At 49.9% G+C, this 23,094-nt stretch overlaps 2 protein-coding genes and 1 non-coding gene across 5 annotated transcripts; 2 read left to right on the top strand and 1 right to left on the bottom strand.

Annotated features, from left to right (window-relative positions):
- Positions 1-2,025: 2,025 nt before the first annotated feature.
- Positions 2,026-19,903, bottom strand: LOC144308893 (uncharacterized). Of its 3 annotated transcripts, XM_077889890.1 has the most exons (5): positions 19,487-19,903; positions 19,265-19,389; positions 18,846-18,953; positions 14,082-18,067; positions 2,026-10,971 (listed from the first exon to the last, which is right to left on the bottom strand). In XM_077889890.1, exons 1-4 carry the CDS (start codon positions 19,547-19,549, stop codon positions 18,040-18,042), a joined length of 324 nt encoding a protein of 107 aa, XP_077746016.1. In that variant the 5' UTR covers positions 19,550-19,903; the 3' UTR covers positions 2,026-10,971; positions 14,082-18,039. The 3 variants fall into 3 exon arrangements, 2 of the variants coding, with proteins under 2 accessions (XP_077746016.1, XP_077746012.1); XM_077889886.1 differs by lacking the exon at positions 14,082-18,067; XR_013375138.1 differs by lacking the exons at positions 14,082-18,067; positions 18,846-18,953 and having other exon boundaries at positions 19,265-19,903.
- On the top strand, positions 19,608-23,056 carry LOC144308882 (uncharacterized). The gene is made up of 4 exons (XM_077889882.1): positions 19,608-19,763; positions 20,128-20,288; positions 21,048-21,130; positions 22,838-23,056. Exons 1-4 carry the CDS (start codon positions 19,652-19,654, stop codon positions 22,857-22,859), a joined length of 378 nt encoding a protein of 125 aa, XP_077746008.1. The 5' UTR covers positions 19,608-19,651; the 3' UTR covers positions 22,860-23,056.
- On the top strand, positions 20,083-20,155 carry TRNAM-CAU (transfer RNA methionine (anticodon CAU)). Its single transcript has one exon. It is a non-coding gene; the product is annotated as a tRNA-Met (tRNA).
- Positions 23,057-23,094: the final 38 nt, after the last annotated feature.

Raw genomic sequence — 23,094 nt, 5'->3', positions numbered from 1 at the left:
GGGTCCACCCAGCTGGGGGGTAACCACAAAAAGCGGGGACTGGGGCTTCCGCTCGCCATCCACGCGTCTCTTCATCAACCTGTCCCTTTGCTCCATGTTCCTTTCTACATCTCTGAGGTTATGACAGCAGCCATCAGTTCACGGAAAGCTAAGCGCCAGGTATTGTGCTAAACGGTTGACCAGAGGTCTCGCTCACTCCCTGCGGGGAGGTGGTGTGACCACCTCCACTGTACAGACAAGGAAACTCCAGATTGAAGAGGTTAAGGAGCCCCACATCTCGTGGCCAGTGTGAGGCAGAACTAAGGTACGGATCCCACAGATGGGATCTACAGATTGGGTCCACACTCTCTCCAGTAGGGACACCACTGGGTGTGACAACAGCGGTACCAGGTGATGTCCTCCAAGAATAGGGCACCTCCACCAGTTCTGGACCACCACAAGTTTGACCTCTTCTCTTCAAAATGTAATTTACCTCACCACTCACCAGATGCCCCATGGCAGAGGGCCAGCCTGGCCCATGGGTCCATAGAGCTGAGATCCTAGAATAATTTTTTTTAAATCATTCACTGTCTACAGGATGCATTTTGACATCACATCATTTTAATGCCACAGCCATTCTATGTAATAGATTCCATTTTCAGATGAAGAACCTCCTCTAGGAGGTGCATCCTCACTATAGCCTGTAAACTAAACTGTAGCCCCCTGCACCCCATCACCCCATAGCTCCTCCCCAGCAGTAATTCCACCACCACCACCACGAGTGGCACCATGAGCATGTGACCCAGTATGTGTTCCAGCTGCTCCCCCAGCCAGAGTGGATGTCCCCAAGGGTGCCAAACTTGCCCTTTACAGGTCCTGCCCACACCTGCACAACCCACAAACCTGGGGGCACCGTTCCTTCCTGCTTCTCCACCCAGGGACCCAAAACTCCCCAGTATTATGAGCCCCCAAAGATGTCAGGACATAGCCAATATGTTATCTTAACTGGCAGAGGGGAATTAAGGTCACTAATCAGCTGACTTTAGGAAGATCACCCCGGTGCTGGAAATATTCACAAGGGTCCTTAGATGGAAAAGAGGGAGGCAGATGTCAAAGTGAGGCACTGTAAGAGGCACTGCTGGCTTTCAGGATGGAAGCAGGAGGCATCCAGAAACTAGGAAGAGAGTGAGAACAGATTCTCCCTTAGAGCCTGCAGAAGCCCACGAAGGCTTGACTTTAGCCCATTTTGGACTTCGGACCCCCAGCGCTGTAAGATAATACATCTGTGTTGCTCTAAGGAAACAAGTGTGTGATAACTGGTGACAGCAGCAATAAGAAACGATATCCAGGCAAAGACACAGGCCACCTACACATTAGTATCTGTGTTCCCATCCCATTATGAAATGTTGGTAAGATTGTATCTCCCTGTTTTCGTGTGGGTTAACCCTAGTTGCACACACACTCAGCATACTGCCTGCCACCAGAGTGTCACTAAATGACAGCTGTGGGATCTGATCTACTGTGGTTGCTAGGGTCAGAATGGCAAAGGCTTCCTCTACTTCTAGCTGGGAGTTCTGTGGCTGCCTCAGGACTCACAGGGACTCAGAGGGTTCCCAATCTGGGAAGTCCTACTCACCTTTCAGAGAAGGTGCCCACCTGGCACACTGCCTCCTCCTTCCAGGCTGTGAGTCCTCCGAACCTGGCAGATACCTCAAGGGGACAACTTTGTCTGCCCAGGCCCAGGGGATGACCTGCACACACTAACCCCCTGGCAGAGGCAGGGAAGACACTGAAAAGTGTATATGAATGGCTAACACACACATAAAAGACTGACATCATTGGGGCACCCAGGTGGCTCAGTCGGTTAAGAGTCCAACTCTTGATCCCAGCTCAGGTCTTGATCTCAGGGTCATGAGTTCAAGCTCCATGCTGGGTATGAAGCCCACTTAAAAACAAAAACACACAAAAGATTACATCATTAGCCATTAGGAAAGTGCAAATTAAAACCACAATGAGATACCATTATACACCAGTAGAAACTGAGCATCATTTTTAAATGCTTTATTCGTTTCCAAAAGCAGAGTCTACTAAATTGTGTGGATTACAGGGAGCCGAAGAAGAGAAAAAGGCTTCCCCATAAAACCAAAAATAGAGCCACAAAACACTACCAGTAGTTTAAGCAAATAAACTACCACAAATAAACTAATAAACTATTCACCACAATAAAATCCCCACATCATTTCATGCAGTCGTGTGTAACTGGTTCTTGTTCCACTGGATCTTGGATTAGCAGTCTGTTTTCATGAGGCTGTCTTACTTCTGGAATGAAGAGTCCTGGAAATCCTGACATGGCCCACAGGGACAGTCTGAGAGTTGCTCAAGTGATGTCTGCTCAGAAGCCTTGCACGCAAGAGTATATTCTTTAAAGACTGGATAGTTCAAAGTGCCTGGTACAGTCGTTTTTCATGAGGCTGTAAGACTGTCATTTGTCACTGAAACACAAACTGCAGCCTGCAACTTTAGAGCAGAGCCATGGGGAAGCATTAAACAAAAACATCTGTAAGATGACAAAACCTGCATAGTAGCTATGGTTCATCCAGGACTCTCACCAATATTGCCAGAATGGGGGAGAGGAAAGGTCTCCAACTGGGGACAGAACAGAACTATTTCCTAAGACTTTAGATGAGTGTTTCTCCTGAGGTTTGTAAAAACATAGGTGCAGTGAGGGCACTGACAAATCTCCAGGGACTTCCCAATCAACACACACACACTCTTTCTAAAATACTTACATTAACCTTTCAAGCATATAAGCTTAACTTCAGGAAGACAGAATGTGTCCTCTGATCTGACAACTCCTCTTGTGCACATCTTACAACAATAACACATCAAACCTAATTATTTCTAGCAGCTCTCTTGTAATAAGAAGCAAAAAACAAATCTTTGTGATGTTCCAGGGCTCCCCTGGGACATCTCAAAGATCACCGTAGGTATAAAAGACATCCTAAAAAGTTCCCTTTTGTTTTTTTTCCCCCTCTATCTATTAAATTATTTGGGAAGGCAGAAATCTCAAGGGTTGTCAGATGAGACATGGACACTTGTTTAACATTGATGTGCCTGAGAAACCACCCTTGGTGACTCAGGTAATGAAGTGCCAACGTTTAAAAGTAAACAGACCCGAGAATCTCAGGAGCCATCCATCCACATAAACACTTGCACGCAGTGTTCACAGCAGCATTATTCATAATAGCCGAAGAGTGGAAGCAATTCTAATGTCCATCAACGATGGGTAAGCAAAACACAGTATATCCACACAATGGGATTATTAGTCACCCATAAAATGCAATGAAGTACTGACACGTGCTACAAATGGGTGAACCTCAGAAACGTGATGCTAAGTAAAAGAGGCCAGACCAAAAAAGGCCACATTTTGTGTGACTCCATGTATTGAATGGCCATGAGAGGCAAATTCTTCGAGACTGAAGGTAATGGTTGCCAGGGGATGGGGGCAGGGGTTACATAAGGGGGAGTGACCACTCATGGGCACAGGGTGTCATTTTGAAATTAGGAACTGGGGATTAATTAGGGCCTCAACAATTAGGAATTCATAAATTAGGAATTAATTCTATCTGGAATTAGGCAGAATTGGATAGAGGTAGGGATGGTTGCACAACCTAGTAATATACTAAAAACCATTGACCCATAGGTGAATATCATCTTCATATTCTTTAAAAAAAAAAAAGCCTATGCAGGCATGGATTATAAAATAAGTAAAATAGGGACACCTGGGTGGCTCAGCGGTTGAGTGTCTGCCTTTAGCTCAGGGTGTGATCCCGGGATCTAGTCCCACATCAGGCTCCCTGCGTGGAGCCTGCTTCTCCCTCTGCCTGTGTCACTGCCTCTCTCTCTATGTCTCTCATGAATAAATAAAATCTTTTACAAAAATAAGTAAAGCAAACAGGAAATGCCCATTTATATACATATATACATGTGGCACATTCATAAGTGATGAGTTTTTACTAGGTTTTAAAATCACCTATTCTAGGACATGACAAATTCAACAAAAAACACCAGAAAGTCTTCTGGTAAGAAGACTTCTGCTATCTAGAAGAGCCTTCCACAAGGAGGCAAGCCCATTAAACCTGAGGAAACTCTGCTAAAATACAATATATATCATAGCTTCTCTTCAGATGCAGGTTTTATAAAGCAATATACATAAAATTCACTTTCCAAACTTTATACCGTTCCTACTGACCTTTTGCATTCTGGAACAAATGGACACTTTACTACAGGGCAAAGAGGGTCCGCAGGGTCAAAACTATTTTCATAATAATGCTAAAATATTATTCACCTTGACTTGCAATATGTTCACCACTGCTATTTGCAAATGAATCAATAAGTATTGGTAAATGTTTCGATTTGTAATGTGCCAAGTATCGATAGTTTTAACCCACATAAACAAAAGCTCTTTGGGTAATCTCAATAGGCCTTAGGAATGTAGAGGGGGAAACTGCATTTTAAAACACAGTGCTGAGAAAGAAAACAGAATTAAGAAATAGTATAATACCATGTAAGTGAATTAAAAGTGCCTATAACAAGAAAGCAATGATGTTTTGTTAGAGCATTAAAAAAAAAAAAAAAAGACACCCATCGAGCATTCCAGAATGATTGTGTCTGTGGGAGGAGGAGGAATGGCCATGGGAAATCTTATCGAAAGGGATTACACCACCAAGAGAGGGACCTCACATACACCGTTGATAATGATGCCAGGAACTGAAGAGTGAACTTAACACTCATCCTGTGCACGGGGGTCCCCACGCCCCCCACTCAAGAGAATAAAGTACCCAGGGGCTTCCCCACCCAGCTGCAGCTGCCTGGGACAGAGCGGACGCCACACACAGACCCTCTCATAGGCTCCCAGCACCATCTCCTTCCGGGAATGCCAGACCTGGAGGATTTTCTCCAGCAAAGCCAGGCACAGTAAGGAGCAGGGGAGCATCCATAGTGTGAGGAGCAGCAGCAACCAGGATAGGGAAGCTCAGAGGCAACGCAAGCATCTTTATTATGTTCAGACTGCCTACATTGGTGACCAAAGGGTTTTGTTCAGTTGCAGGGATGAGGGTGGGAGTGCTGACCGGGTGGGAAGCACATGCAGGAAGCATCTGTCATCCTGTTAAGTGGATATTTTTAAGATGCATGAGTTAGAGCACCATAGTGCCCATTTGGTGCGGGGGGAGGGGGTTAGGGTACATGCTCCATCGTGTTAAACCAACAAGAAAAACATCAATGATCAGTATCAGATGAGGGGCTGGTTTCTGCTTACCAGGACCCCGACTAGAAGAGAACTTGCCACTTGCCAAAGCAGCACATTCCACTGTCACTCAGCTATGAAGTCTGTCATTGTTTGACCACTACCTGCCCCCTCTGGGACCTGGAGAGACAAATGAGCTGCTAAACCACCAGCCCAGGGCAGAACGGGACAGGCCGGCCTGCAACACCCAGGCCCGGCCAGCTTGTCTTTCCACAAGCAGGGGATGGGTTCTCACTACTAACAGCTCCAAACAGGACCCAGTCTCACCAACTCCCCCTTCAAAGGGATGGCTAAAATCTTCGAGAGCAGAAATTGCTAACAGAACTTAGAGGCTTAAAGCAAAAGCTAGTGTCCTGAATGGTCATTTTAAAAACCGCAGTAAAGTCTTAAAAAGAGTTCTTCTTCCCCACGACAAAACCATGCTCTAAATCACAAAAGCCAAAGCAGCACACCCCGGCTATGGGGCGGTGTGGGGACAGGGCGTCGCATCCCCAGGGGGTGACTGTCGGCACACAGGAAGGAGAGGCTGAAGGGGTGCCAGCTGTCCCTAGAGTCCCAGCTTAGAGCAGAGCCTCTGTCCCCCTCCACAGGCGGCCTCTGTAGGTCCTGCGGAGAGGGCTGCTGCTCACGACTCACTTTCCAGGGTCACTGTTCTCAGCGCCCCCCCCTCCCCCGTGTCATGAGAACCACTGAAGTCAGGAGACACTCCTCAGAAGACAGGGTATTTCATCAAAGAGTAAGCGGCTGAAGCCACAGCTGGATTAAACGGTAAGGAGCTGAAGAGCCAGAGGCAGAAGAAAATCGAACCCCAAAAGGGTTCAAAAGTTCTGGAGAGTTAACAGGGGCACAGGAGCCCTCCACGAGGAGGCGGCGGCGGGCCGGGGCCCACAGCTCACACCCCAACCCCCAGCACCGATGCACCGCGAGTCAGAAAGCAGTTCAATCCCAGCACAAGAAAACGTGAAGCGCGATGATCCACGATCGTGTGATCGAGTTCGATCACAGTGATCCCAGGACAAAATACTGTCGCCACGACGGCTTCAAAGTGTCGGCCTCTGTCTCCTCCACGAGGAGAGGGGGAGCTATCGCTGCACCGTAGCAGGAAGGACAAGGAAGGTGTCGGCCACCCGCTACCCAAAACTCGAGAAGAACATCACACAAGGCTTTGGAAGGCCACTGGCAGCGGGCCATGGCTCGGCAATAGAGCCGGGAAGAAAGAGTGGTTTGAAAAAAGATGTGGCCTTCCGAGGCCCACTGTGCGATGAGGTGTCCAGCATGGGGGGGAACTGGAAGAGGACGCCAAGCAATGGAGGCGGCAGGTGCCCCCTGGGCGCTGGGTCAGCGCTCCCCTGGAACACGAAGGCAACGCCACACAGGACTGGATGAGGACCACAGGCAACAAGTCACGTCCATGCACAGACAGCCGATCAGGAAGGAAAAAGAGCAGAAGCTGCCTGAGGACGTGAAAATGAATTAGCAGAAAATCCAAGCCCTGGAGAAAAAGTTAAAAAAAAAAAAAAACCCACAAAATACAAGAAAGATACTATAAAATTTACAGTTGTACTTTAAATAGGAAAGCCATGAACTCTCACTCATGTACAGGATGTTAGAAGAGCTCTTGCCCCCTCCCCCGGGGGTACGTGCCAATTTGAGATTGGTTTTAGGACAAGCACACATAGAAAGAGAGAGAGCTTCAATAGCGTGTCCTTTCAAAACAGCTCCAAGAAGCAAGCAGCCACCAGAAACTTCCAGGAGAGCGCCCTTGGCGATCAGAGGGCTCCTCTGGCTCGGCCACCAACACAGGTGGGATCCGGCTCCCGGCACCAATAATAAGCCCACCCACGGGGCCTTTCTCTTCTTGCCAAAGGAGCACGTCCAGTCTGGCCTGCAAGTCCCAACACCAATTCCTAGCGGTCCTCTGAGGCCTCAAGTGCCTGGCATGCCTCCCAGTGGGTCCAGCTAGGGTCCCAGATGCAAGAACTCCTTCTCTCCTGAAAAGTTAGATGTCCTTTCCAGAATTTTCCTGATTTCTAAGAGGAAGGTGCCCAGCCCCCTGGGGAGATCACCGCCTCACCCAGGACTTCCTGTCCTTCCACCCATGGTTGGTTCTCCTTAGACCTACCGAGAAAACACAATCTCTACCTTCCCCAAATAAGAACTTCCCTTTGCCCAAGACGGTACATGCAGACAACAATCTGAGGTTTGGGGGATTTAAAAGAAACTGTCTAACCACTATTATAAAGTGGTCAAACTGTTTGTTTTGCTCAAACTGTTTCTTCTCAGCATCAACAAGCCCAACTACAAGATCCTCATCATTCACTGGAGGAGCTTAGCCTCCACTAGGGTCCATGTCTGCTGAAGAAGCCGCCACACCTTGTCCCAGGCTTGTCTGAGGTCTCAGCTCCTGATCTCGTTCGTATCTATGCTCTGCTGAAACCCCTCACTTCTGCAGGTTAAGGGCAGGAGAACCACTGTGTCACAGTATCAAAGGGGACCTCACGCGGTGCCCACAAAGATGGCCAATCCAGGGCCAACCCAGTCACCACCACCACCACAATCCTCCCTGGCTCTTCTAAATGAGACTGATGAGATTGCAGGGCCCACCAGTGGAGCCTGGACACACTCTAGCATCAGCTCACCGTCTACATAGCAAATGAGAGGATTCCGTGCTGTTAGGGCAATTTGTACCACTACCCCTGATGCAGTCTGCCTCACTTGAAGAGACTTGCCCATTTCCAAGGAACTGCAAACCTGATACCCCGCCCCATGGCTGCCATGCCCATCTGGGAAACAGAACCTCCAATGGCACAAGTCTATGATAACTTGCAACATCAACTTGGTCCATACGGTACAGCATCTGAGAGTGTTCTTGAAAAACCCAGGGATAATAACCACACTCCCCCTGCAGAGAGCTGGCTCAGTGCCTTTAAAGCAGCCAGCATCATTGCTGGGGTGCACACACCTTACTCAACCCTAGATGTCTTGGTGTGGGTCACATCTGTCATAGCACAGCCGTCGTGTCACAAGAAGCTCGTTGGAATCCTTATCATCGTGTCCACAGGACAAGCTGTGCAGACGACAGTCCAGGTCAACGAATACAAAGGGACTCAAAAGATCACACTAAATGCTTCCGACACACACCTCCAAGCACTGGACACCACATTGATTCTTATACCTGGAGCTACTGACAAGACCCCCAGATCCCACCAGGCGGAGGTGAAGCTCCAGGCAAACCCCAGCCCCCTGGTTTAAAGGCAATCCATCACCCAGGGGTGCTTGTTGCTGCACCCACAGCATTTCCAAAGCTTGCTTCTGCTGCCTGCCATTAGACATCACAGTCCCAAAGATGGGGGAGCCAAAATGTTGGCAAACCCACAACGGAAGGACTGCCCAAAAGCAAGCTCCATGAGCATGCAGAGAAAAATCTTCCAAAGTCTGGAGGAACATTCTTCACTCCTGGGCAGTGACACAGGAATTCCTGGGGACATGTTTGAGCAGATATACAAGGAGTCAAGCCAGAGGAGAGCAGAATGTTATACATCTATGGAGGAGGATTAATCATTTAAAAGGCAGGAGTCAAAGACCCTCATCATATCCAGGACGCCCCAGCACAAGGGCACCCAGTGTCGGGTCCTCTTAGACCACTTCCTAAATAGTGGGGACTTCAAATGCTTCAGATTCTTCTTCCACACTGGGTCCTTCTCCTTAAAACCCTTCTCTGGCTTTTCCCCTGAATGAGGAACTACCAACTTGCGGTCTGTGGTTTAAAAACAAACGAACAAACAAACAAACAAAATGTATTTACCACAAAAGATTACTTCAAGATCTTGTTCTCCACAGAATTAACTATTTAATTTTAATTGTAGCTCAGGTCTTACTAGTAAAGGACTGAGTGATTAAGTTGCATTTACTGCTCTAAAATCCCTGTAGGTCTGAGTGAAAAAAAGAAATACAATAAAAACCAAGTTTCAATTGATCCAGCTGCCCAGCCAGGTTAAGGAACCAGTCGTTTATATCAAACGGGGCTGGGGTTCGGAAAGACTGTGGCCCGTCAACTTTGAAAAATCCTTTGCCAGGATTTCACTGGACCCTCCGACTGTGCACAGAAGTTGGCAGACACGCCGAGGCTCAGAAAATTAACTTTTGCTATAAATTTCAGTACAGCGCATAATGGCCACTCGCGGAGGGCTCGCTGCATAGAGAACTGTACAAAGCAGGAGCTCTCTGCCAGAGGCAATCTGTCCCCCCTCCCTGAGGACATTTAGCAACACTTGGAGACATTTTTGATTATCATAACTAGCATCTCATGGGCAAGAGCTACAGATGCTAATCATCCTACAATGCACAGGACAACCCCAAGACAAAGAGTTATCCGGCCCCAAATGTCAATAGTGCCGAAGCTGGGAAATGGTAGTCTGGAATAAAGACACTTGAATCCCCCAAGATATCCAATCTGGAGTCCGGACCCCCACCACCACCCTGCAACCCCCCCCCCCCCATCTTAGACGTAAACTCTGTGCTTGGGGAGAAAAGTGACTTATGCACAAAGACACAGACACAAGGCTCTGCGGTCTTGGAGGGGGTAGTTCACCAGTCCCTGATGCCAGTCAAGCCCTGACACCCTCCCCTGCAATATCAAGCACCCAAAGATACTGAGGTCAAGAACTCTTCCATTTTTTTTCCATCCTTCTAAGTAAAAGAGAGAAAGCCTGATCAAAAGAACCTGTGGCCCATATTACCCCATTGAGACCTCATAGGCCTGTAATCAGGTCAGGACTGTTGCAATCACCAGGTGACAGAGAAAGATACTGGGGGACAGAGAAGGTTAGATAACTTTTCCAAGGTGACACAGCCAGCAAGTGACAGAGCCGCAGGCATGGCCAGAGCGCTCCACGTTCAGGATCCTGGCAAGGCAGGGCACTCCGACTCCAGTCTGGCTTCCCCTGGGGTTTGCGCTCCTGGGCCGCTTTCAGCTCGCCTGGAGACAAGTCATCAAAGACACCTGGCCAACCCTGCCACACCACCCTCGGCAGGGCCAGCGGCGCCCGAGGCTCTGGCGTAGACGCGGACCACTGGAGTAGAGCGGAGGCCGCGCCCTCCTGGGGCCACCACGCTTGCAGGGAGAGGGACCCTGCAACGCCTCTCCCGCCTCTCCTGAGCTGCGGGACCGGGCAGGTGGCGCGCTGGCACCGGGCAGGCCAGGAGGCCGCGGTCTGGGTCAGCTCCTTCCCATCTCCCACCGCGCTCACCTGTGAACGCGACCCACTGCCCAGGGCAGCCGATTCACGAAGCTGGCAAGTCAGCTCCAAGGCACATCCCCCCTGCATCTGCGGTCACCCAAGCTGCCCGCCCAGATCCTGCCAGGCCCCTCTCTGTGCTCCCCAGAGGCCTGCAGCCAGCATCTGGAAAATAATCAGTACTGGCGAATCCCTGAGGAGTCCTCAGTCTTCCTCCAGGAAACCTCTCCTTGGTTCCCCAAGTCTCTTTGCTTTTGTTCCATAGCAAGAGGTGGCTCTGGGCGCTGGCGGGCTGCGGTGCAGGGACCGGGCTGACTCCTCCTCCAGCTCAGACCGATGCCCAGGTCAGACATCTGTGCCCCAGGGCTCATCCTCTGTCCTCTTTTCCTGCCATTGACTCTTCAGTCTCACCACCGGCTTCCTGTTGAAAGCCACCCAGCATGGCCCCTGTGACAAGCAGGAGATTGCATTGGAGCAAACGGTCTTCACAGGCACATTTTTCTTACAGTTTGCAAATATGTGTATTCAAATAGAAAATGTTTTGTTTCAGAAAACAATAGCCAACCCAGTTTGGCAGGCGTTACCCATTTGCCATATGTGCAGTACTGCCCCATCTGGACCCGACTGGAGCTCCTTTTTTTTTCTTTTTTAAAGATTTTAAATATTTATTCATGAGAGACAAAGAGAGAAGCAGAGACAGGCAGAGGGAGAAGCAGGCTCCCTGTGGGAAGCCCAATGTGGGACTCAATCCTAGGACCTCGGGATCATGACCTGAGCCAAAGGCAGGCGCTAAACCGTTTAGCCACCCAGGTGCCCTTGGAGCTCCTCTTTTAAGGGGCCTCTACTCTATTCCTTAACTGGCCTCTCTCTTCCTCCTAATTGTGCCTGGGTGCCTTTGGGGAGGATTGGGGGTGGGGGAGTGTGGAATGCCAAGTGTAGGCCCAGTCCCCACAGCAGGAGGAGGTGAAATGTTCTGGACTCTGATTCCCTCAGGGCAATGTTTGAGGCCACAAAGCATGATGGTCCACACAGCAGCACCACAGCTCAGGATGATTTGGGGGGGTGCTCTGCATTCTAGAACAGGCTGGAGAGTATGAACTCTGCCATTTGATGGAGAACAAAGAAGCCCATAAGGGAAGTGAATGTGTCAAGATCACGGTGTCAGGGTAGGGACTAGAGCTGCAAGGGCTCCAGGCTTTAGAGTATTTGTGAGCTGGTGGCATCATCAGAACCCTCTTTTCATCCCAGAGAATAGGCTGTGAAGACCAGGGTCTCCTCTCCCTGACTCGGCCCTGAGAAGAGGAGCCAGCCAACTGCCCTAGGTTCAGAGCTGCTGCAATTTCACTTGTGGGCATCCTGCCCCTGAGGTCAGCATTTCTGGTCAAGAGGGAGAGGACCACGGCACCAGAGGTAGGGATCCAGGTGGGGCCAGAGCACCTCTTGCTGTCTAACTGCTAAGCAACCCAAACTTCAGGTCTGCCTCTCAGATTTCTTGGAGTCCCTGCCTGAGAAAGCTGAAGGTAGGGTTCAGGGCATACCCCTCCTGGAGAGTTCCTCCTTTCGCTCTAGACAATCCTACGGGAATACTGCTGGGATCCCTGTTAATGGGAAACTCATGCCACCATCATTTCCTTTCTCTCCCTTGCTGCACCACATAGTGTGGTGTTTTTTCTACAGCCCAGCCAATCAGGTCTGGTACTTTAAGGATCAGACATGATGAGCCCCGGTTCCAGTCCTTGTGGAGTTTCTTAAGTGAGGCAGATAACCAAAGAAACAGTGAAGCAAAGATTTGATGGGTTGAGTGCAGTGGAATAGGGGACCAAGTACCCAGAGGGACTCTAGTGGCAAGACATCTAGAGCTCTGAAGAGGAAAGAAAGGTAGACAGAACATGGAAAGGCCATTTCTGGAGGCAGGAACAGACACAGCCAATGCCCCTTCTCACTTGTCCCTTGTCCCAACTGCTTCCTCTTCCTCCTTCCTGCCCTCCCTCCTAATTCACCATGGATCACAGTGGTTGTCACCTCAAGAATCTACCCACCTCTCCTGACTGGCCTGTCTAGATAGGTCCATGTCTCGGGGGATCCCTGTGACTCTCCCAGCCCTCTTACCTCAGCCCTGCAGATGAACACTTGGTTTCCTGAATCCTGTACAAGCCTGTCCACAATCTGGACACTTGAGAATTCATTACGTGAGAGATATTTCTTACACAGGGGATTCAGCAAAGTCTAAACCATCCTTTGCCTTTAAGAAAGAGAAATCATCCCAGGGAAGCAAGAAACGTATAAAAGAGTCATGCTGAGGGAAGAAGTTTCTCTGCAAGTTCAGAGGAAGGATCAAGCTCACTCTGGGCCATTTTAAGGCAAGAGGAAGTGGGGAGGAAGAGATATGATCCCTATGGGTAATGGTGGTGGTAGTGGTGGGATTTGCATGTGGAGAGGCAATGGAGTTAGGAGCAATGACTTGGAGCAGGAAGCCTCAGGATGAATCGCCTGGACGACCACAGGGAATATTTCCCAGGAGGCAACTGGAAGCAAGAAAGAAACATAATAAAAAGTGTGCTTATAGAGATTCCCAAGACAAAGGGTGGCCAGTCTCTCTGCAGAGGCTACGATCAACCTGCACTGCAGCCCAGGAGGGTGGGAACAGCTTAAGGTCACCTGCATTTAGCAGAGCCTTGGCCCTTGAAGGCATCCTGCAAATGACCATCTCCATGGGAGGCCTGCCTTTAACCCAAGGGCCATTTAATACTCAAGGTCCAGATCAGAAGAAGTTATACTCTTGTACCTTAAGCTTGTTTCAGCATAAAGTGGGGATGATAATAAAAAAAATAAATAAAAACCGGGATCCCTGGGTGGCGCAGCGGTTTGGCGCCTGCCTTTGGCCCAGGGCGCGGTCCTGGAGACCTGGGATCGAGTCCCACGTCGGGCTCCTGGTGCATGGAGCCTGCTTCTCCCTCTGCCTGTGTCTCTGCCTCTCTCTCTCTGTGCAACTATCATTAAAATAAATAAATAAATAAATAAATAAATAAATAAATAAATAAATACCTCCAAAGGCGACATTAAGGACACTTCCATATTCCATACCTGGCGTCCAGTGACCACTTGCTATCATGAGACTGTTCTATTTCTTAAAAGCCGCTCTCCCCCGGGCTTCATGGCTTTGCACCAGCCCCTGGTCTTGCTCCCTCAATCTCTTCTTGCCCTCTAATAGTGGCATTCCTGAGTACTGCACATATCTGAAAGCTCTTTACATACGCGGGTCATTTAATCCCACCACGGTGCTTTGAAGATACTGTTCCTTCCCAATTTAAAGGCAAGAAAACTTAAGGACAGAGCTCCCACGTGCACAGTAGGGGACTGAACGGGATTACTGGATCAGACACCCCGCTCCTAATCACGCGTGCCCACGGCCCCATCCAGGACCCTCGAGCCACACCTTCTCCCTCCATAACCTCTCCCTGGCAGCTGTGGGGGCCAATCTCACTTCGTTTTGAGCCTCCCATCTTTTCCTTTGATCAACGGACCCACATTTCCAAAGGCCAGTGGAATATACGCACATGGAGGTCTGTCTTCCCCTGAAACCTGACCAGCTCCAGCACCCCGACCCTTTCGTCCAGCCTCAGCCTCAGGGCTCCTCCACCAGGGCACAGGGTCCATTCTACCCCGAAGTCTCGTTCAGCGTGACCAGGCTCATCTTCCTGCCTCTGAAGTGGGGGCCTGGAGGGCAGCAACCTGTCCTCAAGGGGCAGGCCGGCTCACAGACCCACGCACAGTAAATGCAGGACCTACATCAAACCGGTGACCCTCCCGGCTCCCCTACTCTGGTTCACAGCAACCACCTTTCATCTGTCCTCCGAGACTGGAAGCTGTCCCCTCGACCCATCCCTCTCTAGCAGCCTTCCCGTTCCTCCAACTGTCCTCTCTGCTTGGAACCACCTGCCCCTCAACTGCTTCTCGGATTGTTCCCTTTCCCCACATTCTAACTGACCAACGGTACACCACAGGCCCCAGAAGGTTCACTCAGGTCAAATCCAAGCCCCCTTGAGTCTTGACCACACCCTGGCCCCTGTTAGCATGAACTTCCAGCGTCCATCTCACCCAGTGAACCAGAAACTCCTTGGGGACAAGGAACTGGCTTTTCTTCCATTTTTCATCCCTATAAGACTGATCAGCCTGGCACACAAAACCTTTAATGTATTTTTGAGTAAGTGAATTTGGGTATTTAGTTAAAGCAGAAAGTGTCTCATTCATAAGGGAGCATTTTATTTAATTAACATTTAAAAAATATCATATGTATTTCCTGACAGAGAAATTGCCCACACCCACAGCCCAGGTCTACGCTCCTCATCACGCAGCCATCACACCTGCCACGTTTTATTGATCCATTTGTTTATTCTGTTTGAGTGTTGATGAGTCCTTCAACATTTCAAGGACAAAGTTCACCTGATCCAGGGGAATTTGCACCTCAATACCAGAAACACCCAGGGAGTGTGTTAATACAATCTGAGCCCCATTTCTAAGATTCGCTGAAGCAGAACCTCGTTTTTAATGTTCAAAACTTTCCAAGTAATCATTAAAGCTCCCACAGACCCTCCACCCAGCTTCTCCAGATGTTAACACTTACGTAACAGTTAACACAAGGATCAAAACCAGGAAATGAACATGGAGATGTTAACTCAGCCACAGACTGCACCCAGGTTTTACCAGTTGCTCATTAATGTCCCTTACATGTTGTAGGAGCCAATCCAGGGTACCATCCGGCACTCAGCTGTTTGAGTTTCCATATCCCCATGTGATGAGTGTGCCTGAACACATTTCCATGTTTGAGGACCATCGTCATTGGGTCACTGGGTGTGTGTGCAAATTGTCTGCTTACATCTTTTCTCATTTTTCTTTTGGAGATTTTATCCTCTGTCCCTCAATTCTCAAGAGTGCTCTATGTGTCAGGATTTTAAGCATTCCATCTTTGTAGCAAAGCCCAAGTACTGGGGGCTGCGAATATTTTCTCTCAATTTTTTAGTTATTTTGACTTTATGGTGTTTTTTGCCATGTCCAGCTTACCAATGATTCCTTCACTCGCCTCTGGATTCAGAGTCAGTTTGAAATCCGTTCCTTACACTGAGCTCAAGGGGAACTTACCCATGCTTCTTTTCCCCCCACTAGTACTTACAGGGTTTCATTTTTTACATGTAAATTCATGATCTGTTTGAGTATATTCTTCTATATGTGAGCTACGAATTTAAGTTTATCTTTTGAAATGACTGCCCAGCTTCCCAGCATCATTTATTAAGAAGTCTATCACTGCTCTGAGATTCAAGATGCCATCTTTATCATACACTAACTTTCCATCTGTATTTAGGTTCATTTCTGCACTTTCTATCCCACTGGTCTGTCTATTCATGTGCCACGGCCACACTGTTGTAATTACAGAGACTTTATGGTTTGTTTTAATGTCTGGTGAACAAACACTAAAAGACCTTCCCCCCTTTTCAATGTTTCCCTAGATACACTGCCAGGCTTACTTTTCATATGAACCTTTCTATCAATAAACCACGTCCCTCTCTCTAAACAACTCCAAGAAGTAAGAAGTCACCAGAAACTTCCTAAAAGACACCTTCAATGCCCAGAGAGTTCCTCTGGCCCAACTATCAACACAGGCAAAATCTGGCTCCCAGCACCAATAATAAGCTAATAATAATAAGACCCTGTGGGGTCTTACTCTTCCTGCTGAAGATGTTTCATTTGGACTGGAAGCCCAAAAACCAGTTCCTAGGAGTCATCTGGGGTCTCAAGTGCATGGTATGCCTCCTAGCGGGCCCAGCTGGGGGTCCCATCCACAGATAAAGAAATCCTTTTCCTCTAAAGAACTGGATGTCACAGACCACCTGTCATCTCTCTGATGTCCATGGTCACACCAAAACAAAGATGCCGGCTCCATCAGGACGCTCCACCACAGCCTCACCCAGGAGCACCTCCCGTGCTACCCCACACCCCAGCCCATGATTCCACATCCAGTTCCCTGAGACCTACTGTGAAGACACCATCTGTGCTTTCCCCAACTTCCTTTTGCCCAAGAGGGTGCATGCAGACAACAATCTGAGGTTTGGGGTTTTCTTTTCTTTTTTTTTTTTTTTTAAGATTTATTTCTTCATGAGAGACGGGGGGGGGGGGGGGGGCACAGAGACACAGGCAGAGGGAGAAGCAGGCTCCACACAGGGAGCCTGATGTGGGACTTGATCCCGGGTCTCCAGGATCACGCCCTGGGCTGAAAGCAGGCGCCAAACCGCTAAGCCACCCAGGCTGCCCAGGTTTGGGGTTTTCAAACACTGTCTGACTGCTACAAAGACCACTGCCTTCTATAGAATGATCTTAGTTCAGCTCCTACCAGCTCTATAAGTAACTCAGAAATATATGATGAATTTAACGCTGTAAATCAGTACTTTTTTTGTGGGTGAAGAGCAACCATTCCCCAGTTACTTTGATGTGTAGTCGGTTTGGAAGCCAAGGAAATGTAACTGACCGGGCTGGGCTGCGGCAGCTCTGGGGGCTGCTCCTACTCCCTACGGGGTGCCCTTGAGAACAGCTGGACTCTCCATACCAGGTAGTGAGTAGGGGAGCTCAGCAAAGCCAGAGAAGGCTCTCCAGCTCACACGGCTTCAAAGGATCAGTGACAAGCAACAGTCACCGCAGCTGCCTCTCCATGCTAGGCGAATGCTGCACACTCTAGAATAGTATCTCCCTTCAATCTTCAGCAGCCCAGGGAGGCAGATTCAGGTATGATCGCCATTTTATGAGAATAGAGGGGTTAAAACAACCAACCACGGCAGACCCGGAGATGAAGAGGCACCTCACTCCAGCAGCCGCACACAGTTGTCTCCAAAACCTGGTCTTCTAAGGGCATTATGAGAAGTGCAAGGCAGAGGACTCGTCCCCAGGCCCCTAGGTTGCATGGCCACAGCCCAGGGAACTTATGGGACGCTGGTATCCTAAAATAAGCTGCAAGGGATTCACCTAGTTGCTTCACAGAGGAGAAACAAACCCAGAAAGTGAAGAGACTTTCTTCAGATCACAAAGCCAGTCAAAGTCCAAGCAAAGACCAGAGTCCAGGTCTCAAAGGCAAGGCTCCTGACATCCCCGCAAAGCATGTAGGTGTTAGAGGTGATGCAAGGCTGCCCCCTGAAGGAAGGGTAGCAAAACTGCAGGCATTCCTTCTGAGACCCTGGGCAGCTTCACTTTGCTTGCTGGTGGACTTCATGACCTTGGCCCTCCCTGGGGGCCAGGCGGGGGTAGTTCTCCTTTCTCTACTGGTGCCCCCCTGTGGAATCCTCAGGACCCCCTATCTGGGGCCCAATACACACAAAGCAGTTTTCCCACTCACTGCGTCCCTGAAATCAGGGCCCCAAGGAACACCTAGAGAGAATGGCTCTTCATTTCTCTAAGAGGCACTGGGATGGGTGCAGAATCTGAGACAGTAAACCTGTCCGTCTCCCCAAAGGTGATAACTTGCTGGGTGTCTCAAATACAATCTCCGGTGACCCGAGGGCTGGAATGGAAACAGAGGGGAGGACTAAAGAATCAAGGGAGGGGCTCGTGGCAGGCATTGTAGCTGAGCTAAGTGTGAGGAGGAGCTGATTTCAGAAATGAAGAAGCCGGTAAGAAAGTCCCAGGGAAACAGAGAAGACAGGGCCACCCCCCCACCCCCACCCCCCGGCTCACATCCCCTGGTGCCTGCATTTCCCCTCAGTTCCCTGCCCACCCAAGTTTTGGGGCGGGAGGGATCTCCAACATTGACTCCTTACAATAAGCCCGTACCCTCTGCTGCACCTGCCTCTCCTCTCAGACCCTCCACTCTCAGTAAGCTAAAACTAGTTCTTCTGTGCCTGTGGCAGAGGGCCCAGAAAAATCCAAAGGGCCCAGAAAAATCCAAACCAACCTCTGCCCCAGAGAAAGAGAAGTCATCTCAGGGGAAGAGCAAAGCTTTCGAAGAAGTGACCAAGAGCAAGAAATATCTCTGCTTGGGAAGCTTGGCTGGCTCAGCGAGTGAGCATCTGCCTTCGGCTCCGGGCGTGATCCCATGGTCCCGGGATCGAGTCCCACATCAGGCTCCCTGCATGGGGCCTGCTTCTTCCTCTGCCTGTGTCTCTGCCTCTGTCTCTCTCTCTCTGTCTCTCATGAATACATAAATAAAATCTTTTAAAAAAGAAAGAAAGAAAGAAATATCTCTGCTAGCTCCAGGCTGCTGTGCAAGAGGAGCCCAGGAAACAGATTAGGATGAGTGGGCAGCGGGCGGGGAGAAAGGCAGGAAGGCCCTGCAGACTCACGGTGGGAGAGGTGGAGGGAGCTCTGGCTTCACAGCTCTAGGGGTGCCTGGGAACCCCTCCTGCTGTTGGTTTCCACCTCCTATTCTGGGAGCAGAACTTGTGCCACCCCTGGATGAAAGGGAGAAGCCACAAAGGCAAGGTCGGGTAGCAGCTGAGAGAAAAACAAACCCAAGCCCCTGACTCCCGTGCAGGGCTGTTGGCTCAGTGCAGCCTCTCCCACCAGCTGCCAGCTGCGGGTCTGGGCAGGAGGTGGTAGCCGAGGGTGGCTTGGGGTGGAGCCCAGAGCCCCCGCCACCCACCACTGAATGTGGTGTTCTTAGGGGTGCCTCAGATCCCGTCCGTGGATCACAGATCATCCAGTCAATAGAAGAGGCAACTGAGAGCAATCTGGAAGCACAGGATACCCTACCGGCACTTACTGCTCTGAGAAATCAGGAAAGGAAGAGGGAATCCGTGTGAACTGTGGTACAAGAGATCGCCTGAAACCTGTTTCCAACGGAGCACCAAACCCCTTGAAGGCGCAAGCACCCGGGAGCCGCGAGTCCTACCAGATACAAAAACATATGGTTACTCTGCCCAAAGCAAGAATTCCCCGAGGGCTGGGGCGCGAACACGCTGACAAGGCCGCACAGTCCTCTTACCCCATAACAATGGGGCAGGAGGGGGACAGGCGGCGATTCCCTGGGAGCCGCCCCGCTGGGCATCCGCAGCAGAAGCTTCCCCGCAGGACTGGGGGGAGGGGGGGGGAGGCGTCCTGGGGACGGTTGTGCTCGGGCCCACCCAGCCCTCTGCCCGCCCGCTCGGGAATGGCGTCGCTCGTCTGCCCTTCAAGACGAGATGCCCCCGCATGTAATAAGGGAGCAGACCTCGGAGAAGAGAATCCAAAACTACAGAGTCTAGTAAACTGGCAAGACCGAGGTAACCAGACTCTTCCGTTTTCCTACTGAACCCACACCCCAAGAGCCTTCTGGAGTCCTCTCTCCCGCTCCCCGTCCAGCACCAGGGCTTGGAGGCCCCCGCCCCGCCCCCGCCCCCGCCCCGCGGGTGAGCTCCGCCAGCCTGAGGTGCCCCCGCGGCCAGCAGCCGCCCTCAGGCCCACACCCCCGCCCCCTCGGAGCCGCCCCCCGCCCCCCGCCCCCGGGGTTGCCGCGAGAAGCCGACGCGCGGGGGCGGCTCGGGCGGCGGACGGGGCCGCCGGCGCTTCCCTTCGCCGGGAAAGGGGCCCTCCGGCGCAGCGGCCCTCTTGGCGCAGTGGGCAGCGCGTCAGTCTCATAATCTGAAGGTCCTGAGTTCGAGCCTCAGAGAGGGCACGGCGTTTTGCTGTGCCGCGGCGCGAGGCTGCTGGAAGCCCCGGGGAGCAGGACGCCGCCCGGCCGAGGAGCGGGGACGCAGCGCAGGCGGGAGGAAGGAAGGACGGGCCGCCCGCGCCCGCAGGCCAGAGCCGTAAGTGAGGCGGCGCGGGGAGGCGGACGGAGCGTGGCCGCGGCGCGGCTGCTTTTGCGGCATCCGAGGAAGTGCCCTGCGGACCGCGTCCCGTCGCCCCGCGTCCCGTCGCCCCGCCTTGTCTGCTGCCCGGAGTCCGCGTCCCCCGCGCCGTCCCGGCTTCTCCCGAGGCTGCACCGTCGCTCCGCCGCAGACCCGCCTGGCGGGGGCCGGGGGGGGGGGCACCTGGGCAGCCGGCCCCGTCCCCGGGTCCCAGGACGGCCAGGTGGGGCGCCCGCAGGTGACCCAGGCCGCGCCCCGGTGCCCCGGCGGAGCCCCGCGGGCCTCGGGATTCGTCCACCGGGGCCTCGACTGGGGTTTCGTCCCCGTTCATGCTTTACGAGTATATTTCTTCTTCTTTTCCGAGATAGAGAAATTTCTAGTTTTCTTGATTTCCTACTTTTCTTTTCTTGATTCACTTCTGTCTTAAAGGGTCGCGTGGTGGTCACAGGGATATGGTTTGAGGCGGGGCTCCCGAGCCAGCGGTTAAGAATTGTTGAGGGGTTTTTGGTGCAAAAGGGTGGTTTTATTATAGGGCCTGGGCGGGGCCCGTGGGCGGAACGAGCTGCACTGGGATTTTTGAGAAGCATTCCTTACATACTTTGCAGTCGGGGGAGGGAAAGATGAGGGAGTTTCCAAAAGTATTTTCATATGTTAAAGAAGATTTACGGGATCCTGGAGACCTGGTTGTGGTCCAGCCGAGGGTGTTTTTCCCTCTAGCAAAGCATTCGCTGTAAGACACCTGGGAGTTCGCACGAATGTCCTACTCCGCCCGCCTCAAGTGCTTCACTGGGCTGCAAGTTGTAAGGAAATCTAATTTTATCTACATTTCTTTTGCCTTTGTTCTTCACAGCAACAAAATATTTTTAGTATATTTTAAATTTTTTATGTTATATATTTTATATTTTTATATCTTTTAAAATTATTTTTATTTTATATTATTTTTATTCTTTTTTTATTCTTTTTTTTTTTTTTTAATTTTTATTCTTAAGTAAGCCCCACAACCCCCAGAGGGGCTTAAACTCACTGCCCTGAGGTTGAGTCACGTGCTCGACCAGCTGAGCCAGCCAGGTTCCCTGGTCATAGAATATATTCTGTAAGAATTAAATCCTCTGAAATTGATAGCTCAGTGTTTGGTTGCATTTTGTAAATGCTTTTTTTCTGAATGTGGGAAAAAATATGTATTCTGTACTGGTTGTATGCATTGTACTCACGTTTACTCATGTTTCCTACTCACGTTAATCTTCTATATTCTCTTTTAAAATCTGTAGGTTGTTTTTTTTTTTTTAAGATTTTATTTATTTATTCATGATAGACATAGAGAGAGAGAGAGAGAGGCAGAGACACAGGCAGAGGGAGGAGCAGGCTCCATGCCCGGAGCCCGACGCGGGTCTCTAAGCCCAGGACTCCAGGATTACACCCTGGACCAAAGGCAGGTGCCAAACCGCTGAGCCACCAGGGATCCCCACCTTCTGTTATTTTTAAGACTTCTGTTTGAACTATTGGTTATTGATAGATTTTTTCTATTTTGTCAATTTGTATATATTTTTTATGATTACATATTTTATATGTATGTAAAATTTAATATATATTTATGCATTAATAAGTGCATAAAGCATAGAATTCTTGTATCTCTGTTGTGAATTGAACCTGAACACTTATAAAATGTTCACCTTTGCTGCAAATATTGCTCTTTTTTTTTTTTAGATTTTATTTACTCATGAGAGACACAGAGGGAGAGAAAAGCAGGCTCCATGCAGGGTGCCTGACCTGGGACTCGATCCTGGGTCTCCAGGATCACACCCTGGGCTGAAGGCAGTCCTAAGCCACTGAGCCACCTGGGCTGCCCTGCTTTTTATTTTAAACTACATGTGGTGGGCAGCCCCGGTGACGCAGCGGTTTGGCGCCACCTGCAGCCCAGGGCGTGATCCTGGAGACCCCGGATCCGTCGGGCTCCCTGCATGGAGCCTGCTTCTCCCTCTGCCTGTGTCTCCGCCTCTCTCTCTCTGTGTCTATGAATAAATAAATAAAATCTTAAAAAAAAAAAAAAAAACTACATGTGGTCTAATAGTAATATATCAGTTTACTTTTATTTAGTGTGTACAAGAAAGCATCTTTTTCCATGAGTTTCATACTTTCGGTCGGTATCCTTGTTTTAATGTCTCCTTTAAACACATACACTGGAGCAGCTACCTTTGGCTCAGGTCGTGATCCTGGGGTCTGGGATTGAGTCCTGCATCCCCTGTAGGGACCTTGCTTCGCCCCTGCCTGTCTCTGCCTCTCTCTCATGAATAAATAAATAAAATCTTAAAAAAAGAATAATAAAAAATAAACACCTACATTTGTTGTATTTTTAATCCAGTCTAATAACCCCTACAGGTTAATAGGAATATATACTCTATTCAAATTTAACATAATTACTGACATGTTTGAACTCAAATCTACCATTTTAATAAGGTTTCCCTTTTTGTTCTGCCTGTTGTCTGTTGCTCTTTTATTTTTGTTTCAAGTTTTTATTTAAATTCTAATTAGTTGAGACGTCTGGGTGGCTCAGCGGTTGAGCATCTGCCTTCAGCTCAAGGCATGATCCCTGGGGTCCCGGGATAAAGTCCCGGATCCAGGGATGGAGTCCCAGATTCAGCTCCTTGCAAGCCTGCTTCTCCCTCTGCCTGTGTCTCTGCCTCTCTCTGTGTGTGTCTCATGAATAAATAAAAAATCTTTTAAAAAAATTCTAATTAGTTAACATGTATCTTTTCTTTTGGATTGC

Source organism: Canis aureus, chromosome 3 (genome assembly GCF_053574225.1).
Source record: "Canis aureus isolate CA01 chromosome 3, VMU_Caureus_v.1.0, whole genome shotgun sequence".
NCBI classification, from domain to species: domain Eukaryota; kingdom Metazoa; phylum Chordata; class Mammalia; order Carnivora; family Canidae; genus Canis; species Canis aureus.
The sequence above is the reverse complement of the archived record's forward strand: the minus strand, read 5'-3'. Positions and strand labels throughout refer to the sequence as shown.

Coding starts and splice junctions, on each gene's coding strand:
- LOC144308893 (XM_077889886.1), bottom strand. CDS start 19,549: ATGCCCAGCGGGGCGGCTCCCAGGGAATCGCCGCCTGTCCCCCTCCTG. Junction 19,390..19,486: donor TCCTGCCCCATTGTTATGGG/GTAAGAGGACTG, acceptor TGTATCTGGTAG/GACTCGCGGCTCCCGGGTGC. Junction 18,954..19,264: donor TTTCCTGATTTCTCAGAGCA/GTAAGTGCCGGT, acceptor CCTTTCATCCAG/GGGTGGCACAAGTTCTGCTC.
- LOC144308882 (XM_077889882.1), top strand. CDS start 19,652: ATGGCGTCGCTCGTCTGCCCTTCAAGACGAGATGCCCCCGCATGTAAT. Junction 20,289..21,047: donor CGCGCCCGCAGGCCAGAGCC/GTAAGTGAGGCG, acceptor TTTTCCCTCTAG/CAAAGCATTCGCTGTAAGAC. Junction 21,131..22,837: donor GCTTCACTGGGCTGCAAGTT/GTAAGGAAATCT, acceptor TTTTGTTTCAAG/TTTTTATTTAAATTCTAATT.